The sequence below is a fragment of the Hipposideros armiger genome, unplaced genomic scaffold (assembly GCF_001890085.2).
Source record: "Hipposideros armiger isolate ML-2016 unplaced genomic scaffold, ASM189008v1 scaffold_396, whole genome shotgun sequence".
Lineage (NCBI taxonomy): Eukaryota > Metazoa > Chordata > Mammalia > Chiroptera > Hipposideridae > Hipposideros > Hipposideros armiger.
Window position 1 is genome coordinate 1,627,253 of NW_017731746.1, and position 11,506 is coordinate 1,638,758.

At 50.6% G+C, this 11,506-nt stretch overlaps 3 protein-coding genes across 10 annotated transcripts in view; 2 read left to right on the forward strand and 1 right to left on the reverse strand.

The window, feature by feature from the left end:
* Positions 1–354: 354 nt before the first annotated feature.
* Positions 355–6,085, forward strand: DPAGT1 (dolichyl-phosphate N-acetylglucosaminephosphotransferase 1). 5 transcript variants are annotated; one of them, XM_019663556.1, is made up of 10 exons: positions 355–372; positions 1,171–1,358; positions 1,664–1,784; positions 1,964–2,177; positions 2,430–2,576; positions 4,117–4,201; positions 4,565–4,753; positions 5,074–5,161; positions 5,328–5,483; positions 5,562–6,085. In XM_019663556.1, the coding sequence occupies exons 2-10, from the start codon at positions 1,198–1,200 to the stop codon at positions 5,625–5,627; spliced, it is 1,227 nt and encodes a 408-aa protein (XP_019519101.1). In that variant the 5' UTR covers positions 355–372; positions 1,171–1,197; the 3' UTR covers positions 5,628–6,085. The 5 variants fall into 5 exon arrangements, with proteins under 5 accessions (XP_019519101.1, XP_019519100.1, XP_019519099.1 ...); XM_019663555.1 differs by lacking the exon at positions 355–372 and adding an exon at positions 744–1,007; XM_019663554.1 differs by lacking the exon at positions 355–372 and having other exon boundaries at positions 1,018–1,358.
* A 739-nt stretch (positions 6,086–6,824) lies between these two features.
* H2AX (H2A.X variant histone) lies at positions 6,825–8,220 on the forward strand. Its single transcript, XM_019663581.1, has one exon. The coding sequence runs from the start codon at positions 6,910–6,912 to the stop codon at positions 7,339–7,341; it is 432 nt and encodes a 143-aa protein (XP_019519126.1). The 5' UTR covers positions 6,825–6,909; the 3' UTR covers positions 7,342–8,220.
* A 338-nt stretch (positions 8,221–8,558) lies between these two features.
* The window catches only part of HMBS (hydroxymethylbilane synthase), a 6,811-nt gene continuing 3,863 nt past the window's right edge, over positions 8,559–11,506 (reverse strand). For all 4 annotated transcript variants that reach the window (XM_019663560.1, XM_019663562.1, XM_019663561.1 and 1 more), the window contains exons 6-14: positions 11,362–11,439; positions 11,054–11,131; positions 10,860–10,935; positions 10,228–10,341; positions 9,942–9,980; positions 9,579–9,698; positions 9,285–9,338; positions 9,055–9,141; positions 8,559–8,962 (exon numbers count right to left, since the gene is read on the reverse strand). In XM_019663560.1, the coding sequence (XP_019519105.1) occupies positions 8,789–8,962; positions 9,055–9,141; positions 9,285–9,338; positions 9,579–9,698; positions 9,942–9,980; positions 10,228–10,341; positions 10,860–10,935; positions 11,054–11,131; positions 11,362–11,439 (820 nt within the window). In that variant the 3' untranslated portion in view covers positions 8,559–8,788. The remainder of the gene's footprint in view (positions 8,963–9,054; positions 9,142–9,284; positions 9,339–9,578; positions 9,699–9,941; positions 9,981–10,227; positions 10,342–10,859; positions 10,936–11,053; positions 11,132–11,361; positions 11,440–11,506) is intronic.

The following is an 11,506-nucleotide window of genomic DNA, read 5'->3' on the forward strand; positions in this document are numbered from 1 at the left end:
GAATAGAAATTATTTACCACCTAAGAGCCTGTGAGTGAATTAAAGAGAATGAAGATTCTGGTGAACTGTTATTTGCAGCAAGGAAACGGGTGCCAAATAAAAGGCACAGTGACCTGGAGGAAGAGATGGGATTGGGAGCTCCTCAGTCTTACAGGAGGCCACTTGTGGGTCTGGTTCTCCTGCTTCCTTAGCTTTTTCCAACGCCTCAGCCTCACCTCCTCGGTTTGGGAGCTTGGCACAAAGCAGTGATCCAGGACCAAGAAAAGTCAAGTACCAGGTTAATTCCAAGACCTGAAGGCACTCCCAGCTCCTTTATTAATGAGGTGCCCCGCGGGGTTGCCCGGCAACTAACTGCTACTGCGGGGGCAGAAGGTAAGTGGGATGATTGAGGAAAAGTACCAGGATGAAGGACAAGAAAAACACGGAGTAGGAGGGGCTTTTTAAGTGTCTACGCTTTAGAATTTACATCATCTTCCAAATTGTGGCTGCGTTTCCGGGAACTGAGTTGTATTTACCTTGGCTTCCGACTACGTTGGGAACACATTTTCTTTAGGGAGCTGGCGCTGCTCTACTTCCTAGTCCCTCCTACCCTCTCCTCCCTCCCCCCCATTTGCTTCCAGTAGTGGTTTCCCCGGCTCCAGAGGCAGCCCAGAGTAAACTCAAGGTACTGGCCCTTTAAACATGACCGGCGGAGGCCGTCGGAGCTAAAACTGACGTGGAAACGAGTAAGCGGCGCCAGATGCATGATAGAAGGGGGCGTTCATTTTGGAACCGGGCAAGAAGTTTTTCTGCTTTGGGGTATACAACTTGAATATGATGATAGGAAAGTATACGCTTTTGCCTTTAATTGCTTTTCCTATACCCTCGTGATGACTCAACTCTCGAATGAAAGATGTAGTTTAAAAAAAAAGAACACTGTCCCACGCTTCTGCCCATATTAAAAATGGCCGTCTCCGCTTTTCACAACGATAGTTGCTCTGAGAACAAGATCCAGGCGGAAACAGTGGGTAGGTAAATGCAGTGGGGCGGAGCCGAGGTTTCTCTATGTGCTTGCGGGAGCCGGGAGAGCGGCTCAAGTCGGAGTTGTTGGGTTTTGCTCAGGCTGGTGTGTGGGGCGGCCACTCCTTACTGCGGCGGGCTCAGGGTTTTTGCCCTTCTTGCGCTGTGCAGGCGGAGGGGCCCTCCTGGCCAGTCACCATGTGGGCCTTCCCGGAGTTGCCAATGCCGCTGCTGGTGAATTTGATCGGTTCGCTGCTGGGATTTGTGGCCACACTCATCCTCATCCCTGCCTTCCGTGGCCACTTCATCGCCGCGCACCTCTGTGGCCAGGATCTCAACAAATCCGGCCGGCAGCAGATGTGAGCGGTGGCACACGGATCCCGGGCAGGGGACAAGGGCTGGGGCTGGGACTGGGGTGCTTGACTGCTCTTGTAGATGCAGCACCAATCCATCAGACAGCCCCTTGGGAGGTGAAGGGCAGAACTAGTTAGCATTGGGGTAGGGGTGGGCGGGAGAGGGGCAATTCTCGGGTATATCAGGGATTCCAGCAGTGGTGCCCTCCCCCCACCCCAAATTATGTTACTATTGATATAATGCTTGCACTAGTGCGTGACCATGTCCCCTTTCCTCTTTCCCCTCCACCTCCCTTGCTGCTGGGCCACAGCCCAGAGTCCCAGGGAGTTATCAGCGGTGCTGTTTTCCTAATCATCCTCTTCTGCTTCATCCCTTTCCCTTTCCTGAACTGCTTTGTGGAGGAGCAATGTAAAGCCTTCCCCCACCATGAAGTAAGTAGGCTTGTGGGGGCGGTTGCCTGTGTCTGGGGACGCTGGAGCTACCTGAGATAGTTAGGGTTATTTGGGTTTGGCGGGAGGGGGCTGAGGAGGGAATGAAAAGACAGAAATCCTGGAAAGGAATGGTTAAGTGGGCTTAGGCTTGAGCCATGACTTTCCCGAGCCTCCCCCAGTTTGTGGCCCTGATAGGTGCACTCCTTGCCATCTGCTGCATGATTTTCCTGGGCTTCGCGGATGATGTACTGAATCTACGCTGGCGCCATAAACTGCTGCTGCCCACAGCTGCCTCACTACCACTCCTCATGGTCTATTTCACCAACTTTGGCAACACGACCATTGTGGTACCCAAGCCCTTCCGTCCGATTGTTGGCTTGCATTTGGATTTGGGTGAGTAGTCCTGCTACTACTGCCTCTATGACCCTTACTTCAGGGTCCCTGTACCCCTTGAGATATCCAGCAAAATATCCTTCCTGGCGCTCCATATTCTCCTCCGTGTCCCTGTTTTGTCCCTGTGTCTTCTCAGATCTTTTCTCTTGGCCCTTCATCCTATCCTCTGTCCTCACTACTTTTTTCAGAAGAATATCCTTAAATCCTTGTTCTGTAGGTGGTAGTACTTTTCTTACTGTCTTTTCTCCTCAGGGATCCTGTACTATGTCTACATGGGGTTGCTGGCAGTGTTCTGTACCAACGCCATCAATATCCTAGCAGGAATTAATGGCCTAGAGGCTGGCCAGTCACTAGTAATTTCTGCTTCCATCATCATCTTCAACCTGGTAGAGCTGGAAGGTAGGTGGGATTGGGGGTAGGGAGAGAGAGAAGTCTGAGTGTCAAGCGAGTTGTCTGATATCTGGCTTTGGGAAATTCAGAAAAACAATATGTTAATAACTATAGAAGATGAAGGAAAGTATTTACTTTGCAAATAACAAGTAAGATTTATTAAATGTGAGAAAGAAAAACAGCAACCCTGTCATTTATAGCTAGATTGGCACTAATGGGTAGGCCATGATCTTCTCCTATCAAACATGAACAATTTCATAGAACCCCCAACCTCTGTGACCATGATAGAGTAAGACGAAAACCAGATCCCTCCATAACTTTGAGCATAAACAAAACCACAAGAACACAGGGCATCCCACAAAAATGATCAAGATCCCCCTCTTCTGGCTAACATGAGTGATTGCTGCTTCCTTCTAACAACTCAGTTCCTCCAGCTTCTTAGATAAAAATTAAGATGCTCAATATAGAATTACCCCTGTTGACAGCATTCAGTCCAGGACAAAACACTGCCTCCTTGTATCCTCCTCAGAATTACTTAAAACAAATCCTATAACAGGTCCTCCTAACACACCCTTATGAGGCATGCCATGGTTCTACATGTTATGTGGTTTCCAGTCTCCCTTGTTACAAGTCAGTAAACCCAGCTTCGATTACAGATGTGTTTCTAGTGGTTTTGACTGATGGACATCAGTAAGTGTTTATTTATTTATTTAAAGATTTTTTGGGGGGAATTGGGGGATGGGGACAGTGCTGGGGAATTGGGGGAAGGGGAACAGACAAGTTGCTGTCCTTTTGTTCTTCAGTCTAGTTGTGGAAGACGTTGCTTCATTGGCCCAAGTTGGGCACCATCATTGCATTCTTCCCGGGCGAGGCAGATCAGTCGCCAGCTTCTGGACAGCCTCTGATGGTGGCTGCTGGCCGCTCACGCTGGCTGCTGGCTACACACGTTAGCCCATGGCAACCCACTGCAGCAGGGGCTGCAGCCTACACCGTGGCTGGTGACTCACGGCAGCCCAGCTCCAGGTTGAGCTGTTGTTCAGCATCTTAGCTGTAGAGGGCAGTGTCACTGGCCCTCATATGTAGGATCCGAACCAGGGCCCTCTGGCATCCCAAGCCAGCTCTTAACCAATGTGCCACTTGGCCAGCAATAAGTGTTTATTAAAGCTAAGTACTTTTCAAACATCTCATTTAAACTTTGTAACAGTTCTATGTGGCAGATGTTATCAACTGTATTTTACAGATGAGGAAATCAAAGCTTAGAGAAGTAATGTGTCATGATCAAGTTCACACTGGGAGTAAAGCTTGTATTCAAACTTGGGTCTGAACAGTGTAAACCAGATTAAGACAATAACTCGTTTAGAAAGGGTTCATGAAAGAGAATGTTGAGAGTTGCTTGGGTAACATAAAAGGGGTTGTGAGTTCTTGAAAGTGATTTGGGAGAGGTGGACAGTACAGCTTGGGACAGAACTTACAGGCAGACAAAAGTAACACCAGGGTATGCAGAGGAATTGGCTATCAATTTTTCCTTCTTTTTTCCTTGCTTCCAAAGGTGATTGTCGGGATGATCATGTCTTTTCCCTCTACTTCATGATACCCTTTTTTTTCACCACCTTGGGATTGCTCTACCATAACTGGTAAGTTGGCCTGTGGATAGGGAGACAACTATTTGAACATTTGGCAAGTATGGTCCTGATCATGACCCATCTCCTGATGGAGAGGCTAAACCTATGCATACCCATGTTAAGTGTTTTCTGGGTCTTTAGTTGGTAGCATTCTTAAATTGCTCTCTACCCAGCAGTGGTTGGTGACAAGTGCTGTGGAGCCCCAACAATAGATGAATTCAGGACCTTGGGTTCTGGAGAGTTGCTGGAAAAGCTAATTGGAGTCTCCTGAGTCAGAACTAGGGTCAGGGCTAGCCCAGTGCCCAGGGTGTGTTACGTGAGAGAAAGATTTGGTAATGTCTCTTGCCACTGGCTCAGATTTTCTCCCCCACACAGGTACCCATCACGGGTGTTTGTGGGAGATACCTTCTGTTACTTTGCTGGCATGACCTTTGCCGTGGTGGGCATCTTGGGACACTTCAGCAAGACCATGCTACTCTTCTTCATGCCCCAAGTCTTCAACTTCCTCTACTCACTGCCTCAACTCCTGCATATCATTCCCTGTCCTCGCCACCGTGTGCCCAGGTAGCTGCTTTGGGGTTTGAAAGGGACATTATAGCTTTTTCACTTGAGATTCATAACGCCCGCCTTATACATTTGCTGTGCAAAGGGAGGGCCCAAAAGGCTGTTTCCATGTGGTTAGCCATTTATAAATTACAGAGCACATTTACTTACATAATCTCGTTTAATGTTCACAGCAACTTTGATCACACAATAGTAAACAGCAGAGCCAGAAATAGACCTCCAGTTGTTTGACTCCACATTCAGTGCTCTTCCTATTAAATAACCACACTGAGGAGAGTTCTTTAGTGGCCTAGTCACATAAAACTCTCTTGCCCCTGCAGACTCAATACCAACACAGGCAAACTGGAGATGAGCTATTCCAAGTTCAAGACCAAGAGCCTGTCTTTCTTGGGCACCTTTATTCTAAAGGTAACAGGGGAACAAGGAGGTAAGGCTTTAGGCCACCATCCTAAATTCAGGGAACGGGGAACCTAGGCCTGCATCAGATCCAAAGGGAGTTTGGAAGCATTAAGCAAATCCCCATTCCTGAAGCATAGATATTAGCTGAAGTTCTCTTCACTTCCCGCCCTTCCAGGTAGCAGGAAGCCTCCAGCTAGTGACAGTGCGCCAGAGTGAGAATGACGATGGTGCCTTCACCGAGTGTAACAACATGACCCTCATCAACTTGCTACTTAAAGTCTTTGGGCCCATGCACGAGAGAAACCTCACACTGCTCCTGCTGCTGCTACAGGTGTGGTTGGGGATGGGGTTTATACCTCCTTGTCTCCCTTTCTCCATGATTCTTACTCTAGACCATTTTTCCTTGCAGATCCTGGGAAGTGCTATCACATTCTCCATTCGGTATCAGCTTGTCCGACTCTTCTATGATGTCTGAGTCCCCGGATCATTTCCCTTTACTCCAGGGTTCCTGACTCAGGACGACCTCATTCTAGACCAAGACTGCCTCTTGGCTCAGGCCTCTCCCACCTTTCATTCTCCTCAGCATTTCCCTTCCCCCGTGTTTATTGACATACTGGGCTTTTCTTGCCCTCTAATGACTATTGATTGGACTTTGCCTACGGTTTTCTTCAACCTGCCACTCTCCCTATTCATTCCATCTTTGTAGCCCCCTAAGGTGGGATGCGGCATCTGTTATGCAGTTTTCCACAACTCTGACTTTCAAGGAATATGCTGGGTCTGGAATAATATAACCCTGGCTGGTGATAGGGACACAGGCTCAAAGATGACTTGACATTTCACTATAAATTAAGTATTCTAATTAGTAAAAGAAGACAGGGTTGGGGGGCACAGGTGCTCCCAGTAGTGACAATAAAGTGTTGTCTTTTTCTTGTTGTTCCTGTAGGTGTGTTTCCTATATGGGCATTTTAGAGTACATTGGGAGGGTTGGTGAAGGCACCTCCTCCAAGAGGATGCCTGTCTCTCTGCCCCATCCTTTTCCTTTCAGTAAAGCAGGCCCCTTTTAGCAAGAAGTGAGCAGAAAGAGCTGTGACCAGACAGAACATGTTGAATAAAAATGAAATCTTGATACTTCAAGTAGTATAGAGGGTCATAAGATTGGCGTTATCTGTTCTCTGATATGGGATTGAACTTTCTGGAGAGGGGTGCTGGAGGGAGTGTGTCTCATTTCTTCCCTTTCATTCTCCCTTTGCCAGATCGGATGGGAGGAAGTAGGGTGTGACCACACCTGGAAGGGGAGATAGAAGTAATTGTAGTGTTGACCCCTTTCCTTGAAAAATCCCAGGCCCCACACGACTTCCCAGAGGCTCTTGAGGTGGCTTCTTTCTCCACCTTCTGGCTTAAGGATTTGGTCGTCGGATGTAGGATTTAAATCTCGCGCGCTTCATATGGATTGGCTACATGAGGGAGTGGTTGGCTAGCTGAATGCCACCACTCCTCCTCACCATTCCCCGGGCAAACGGTTTTCAAATTCGACCAATCGGCGGGCGCGCTCCCTCTGCCGCGGTGCGTCACCGAAAGGTTAACTGCAACCAACCGGAGGCGGCTTTAGAGAAAGGAGCCAATCAGGAGGGCGCGGAGGTGTGCCCCGGTGGCTTATAAGGGCGGCCCCAGGGCGCGCGCGGCAGCAGTTAGACTGCAGCTAGCGGCTGTGTGTTAATCTTTGAAGTGTTCCTCTTCGCTCCTTTACCTCCAGCAACATGTCGGGCCGCGGGAAGACCGGCGGCAAGGCCCGCGCGAAGGCCAAGTCGCGCTCGTCGCGCGCTGGCCTTCAGTTCCCCGTGGGCCGCGTACACCGGCTGCTGCGGAAGGGCCACTACGCTGAGCGGGTGGGAGCTGGCGCGCCGGTGTACCTGGCGGCGGTGCTCGAGTACCTCACCGCGGAGATCCTCGAGCTGGCTGGCAATGCGGCCCGAGATAACAAGAAGACGCGCATCATCCCCCGCCACCTGCAGCTGGCCATCCGCAACGACGAGGAGCTCAACAAGCTGCTGGGCGGCGTGACGATCGCCCAGGGAGGCGTCCTGCCCAACATCCAGGCCGTGCTGCTTCCCAAGAAAACCAGCGCCTCCGTGGGGCCGAAGGCGCCAGCGGGAGGCAAAAAGGCCACCCAGGCCTCTCAGGAATACTGAGGGGCGCCCTCGCCGCTCCCGGCCCTCCCCGTGCCACCACAAAGGCCCTTTTAAGGGCCACCACAACCCTCGAGGAAAGAGCTGAGCCATGGCGGTCAGCTGCCCCCCCTGCTGCTGGCTGTCCCCCACCCCGCGCGGGCTCGCGGTTGCCCGCTCCGGGTCTCTGACTGGGAGCGGCCGTTGAACGACGCTTGGCCAAGCCTGGCCCGGGTAGTGTCCGGCCCTGTGACTCAGCCACCCTGCCCTCTGAGTCGCTGACGGAACGGCGGGGAGGCCGCGGCACCTTCTGGGAGGCCGGGCCTACTTTGACGTAGGGCTGAGGTGAGCGGCCAGGAAGGTGAGTCGCCGGCGGAGCCCCTCAGCGCCGCCTGCTCGTCTGCTGCTCCAGCTCGGTGCTTACGCCGCCACCTCAGACATGGCTCTTGACTTGCAAGCTTTGGTGGGGGAAACACTGATCCTTCAGTTTGTTAGGGCGCCCCCTTTGCTGCCGGATCCCGGTCCTTTCCCAGCCGCTTCCTCCATCTTCACTCCAGGCCTGTGCGGTGCGGCCACGACAGATGCTGTAACGTGCACCCTTTTCCCCGGAGAAGAGCGCCTCGCGGGGAGAGGCTGGGGGAGGGCCGAGGCCTGCCAGGGTTCCGGACCGGCCGTGTGGACTGCAGGGCTTGTGTGGAACTGACGCTGATGGGCAGCCGGGCCTAACTAATCCGCCGCATTGCCCCTCCACCAGCCCAGCACCGACATAGATACCAGCACAATACAGTAATCCCTGTCTGGGCCGAAGGCTTCTGAACTGAACTGGAATTGAGCAGCCAACCCACCCAAGACTAATACCTTAGGTACTGGGGAGTTTAAGATGGGCTAATTTTGTTTATTAAATGGTTGTTTTTTAAAAATGGGTCGCTGTTTCATTTTGCCCCAAAGTGTTGTAGGACTGATGACTTTGTAGACTCTCTTTTGCGGGGGACGTAGGTTAGGGGGTGTACTACCTGATAAAAGGCTCTGGCTAACTGGAGAGGCAAGCTATAGGCTTTTTAGATGGCTCACTTTTGGTGTTCTCTGGGAGACCATTTATTCTGCTTGAAGTGAAATGAGAACTATTGAGGCAGAAAAGAGGGTTCCAGAACTATGGATAGAGGTCCCAACTTTGGAAATAAGGAGTTAAAGGGCTTTGTGTTCGTCCTTATCTTTCCTGCAACCCCAACAAAAACAAAAAATCACCTTCAGAGCTGGTTTATTAGTAGAGTTGGTTACATTCAAAGGCTTGGACTCTCTAAAGAGATGAAGCCCCTACATAATGAGGCAAGGCAGTCCCTCCAAGTCTCTGACCCTGCAGTTCAATCCCCTGGGGTCGTCACTCCCCAGTTAGCAGTGAGAACGGGGCACTGAGGGCTGGGATGTAGGCACTGGACAGCAGCAACTCAGGCACCTGTACTTCACAGACCAGTTAGTGGGCATCATTAAGCTGCCGGGCAACGTCCAAGATGTTCTTGGCTCCTTTGTTCAGCAACAAGTTAGCCAGGCTGATGCCCAGGTTCTCAGCAGCTAGCTGAGCTACTCGTGGAATGTTCTGGGCAGTGATGCCCACCAGCTGTGGATCATCTTCAGGGCCATCTTCATGCTGAGATAAGAACATAAGATTTGGTGAGCACAAAAGGGGAGGTAAGGCAGAATTGTTTCTTAACCCTCTCCCTCACTTTCCAGCCTTGGCACCTGGACGGGGACTCTGATGGTGGCCTGCATGGTCTCTTGCATGCTATCTGAGCCATCCAGACTCCAGACTCCTCCAGTCAGGTACAGCTGAGAAAGAAAATGGTTTGTCTCAGCATATTCTGAGAGGGAACTGCTTAGAAACTTGGGCTCTTGCTGGCAACTCAAGGATGCACAGGGAGAAATGCAACAGTCCTTCCTTCCATGCCCTCCCACCCATCTTCCCTGCTTACTTGCCCATCCTTCACAGCTGTATGTACAGCTACTGGCACACTGCAGCCTCCTTCCTGCAATGAGAAGTTTTCCCTGTGGGCTCCAAAGACCCTTAACACTACCCTGTGACCAGAGCCCTCAGGGATCCGTAGGCCTATGAGGACATGACTGAAAAGGAGGCTAGGGACCCAGATCTGGGTCCTCTATACACAATATTCAAGAATGAGTTGCCGCTAATTACAGAGCATGAATTTTAGAAATCTCCCCACTACTCCCAACTCCCCACCCCTCTACAGGTGAAACACAGGCCCTACCAGGTGCCTCAGGAAGGCCCGTTCAGCAATGCAGCAAAGCAGTGTCTCAGGATCATGCAACACGCCCACCAGATCCAAGACGTCCTTGTCCTTGGCTCGGACTTCCACGCCCAGGGCCCCCTGATAGAAAAACAGCCTAAGACATCAGGCCCAATCTTTCCCCAACCAATGGAGCTAAGGATGGGAACCTGCCCAACTCCACCTGCTCCCCAAGGCCTTTTGGTACACTAGCCTCCCAAGGACTGCCCCTCCCTAGGAACATTTATGCTGGGGAAGTAGATGCAGAGGCAGACAGTTGTGTGACTAGCTTCTTGGTTGAGAACAAAGTGGCATATCAATACATGGCTTCCTGGTCAAGCATACCTGACCCACAGCATACATGCATTCCTCAGGGTGCAGGATCTGTGGGGGCAGAACAGGCAGAAGGGTAGAGATGGGGTTACCTAAAAGCACACAGCAGTGAGATGGGGCTTCCCTATCATATAGAAAGCCTGGATAGGCAAAAGATGGCCTCTGATCTCAATCTTCCAGCCTGGGACTCATTTCAATTGTAGTGTTTTCCAAAGATTAGAGGCAGGGTGTTCAAGAAGAGCACATAGGCAGGAATAGGATAAAAATTAACTGGGGAGGGAATAGGAGCAGCCCCTACCTGCCCCACCCGTTTCTGCCAGCCCATGCGCTGCAGGCCAGCTGCAGCCAAAATGATGGCACTGAACTCCTGCAGCTCATCCAGCTTCTGAAGCCGTGTGTTGAGGTTTCCTCGCTGTGAACAGATGCTAAGGACCAAGAGCATTGTTCCCTCTTCCTGAAATATTCTCTAAATGGTTAACTTCTCATCTTTCAGTTCTCAGCTTAATGGTAACAGCCAACACTGCATATTGACTACATGTCAGATACTAAAGTGCTTTACATCTATCAACTCAATTTTCACAGAAACTCAGGTAGGTTTTATTATATCCATTTTACAGATGAGGAAAATGATACAGAGAGATTAAATAACTTGCCCAAGGTTACAAGATCTCTAAGAAGCCTTTCTTGCCCCCCAAATCTGTGTTTAGATGTTCCAGTTAGAAGCTTCCAGAGAATTCCTTACTTTGCTCATTGGAGCACTTGGCACATACTATTTTGGTTTTACAAAACATACCACATATTCATTGTAAAAATCAAAACAATGTAGTAGAATATAAAATAAAAATGAAAGTACCCTACATCCTCCCCTCCACCCCCCTGGAGTATCCTCGTCTTCCTCCTGGGCTGTTGCACCCCCCTCTAAAAGGATACAATACTCTTGAACTCCAGATGTGGAAACTTTCTCTTCAGCTGGGCTGCTCTCCGTAGGGAGCTGGTTCCCACCACACTGCTCAGACAGAGTTTAAAATTAGATTTAACCCTAGGCAAGCACTGTTCCTATCTTCCTCCTAACCCTCCATCGTCTGTGCATATACCACCAAGTTGCCTATCCAGGCCCCACTCACCTCTTATCTGGTAAGGTTTCTAGGGTCTTGCCAACAAATTTTGGGTGAAAGACAACAGCATCATTGGGGTTCTCTCGTCTGTGGGTGGAGGGAAGGTCAGAATGAGGGAGAGATCTCAGTTCAGGTCACTGAAATTTCAGTCTCTATTGACAGCCAACTAACTGGCAATTTTTGAGTTTTCTGCCATGCTTGATACTCCTCCAGGCAAGGAGACAGCGCTAGAGGCAGAGGGCCATCCCAAAGGGAAAAGCCAAGATTAACATGCTGCTTACCCACCCTACCCAGGCCCTGACTCGCAGGGCACTTACTTGCAGATGGCTCCAATGGTGAAGCCCGGAGGAAGCACAGTGGGCAGGTCCTTCAGGGAGTGAACAACCAGGTCCACTCTAGAGATGGGATGTGGCAAGGAGAAAGGGTCTGGGCAGCAGGCCCCTATTTCTCCACCTACCCCCC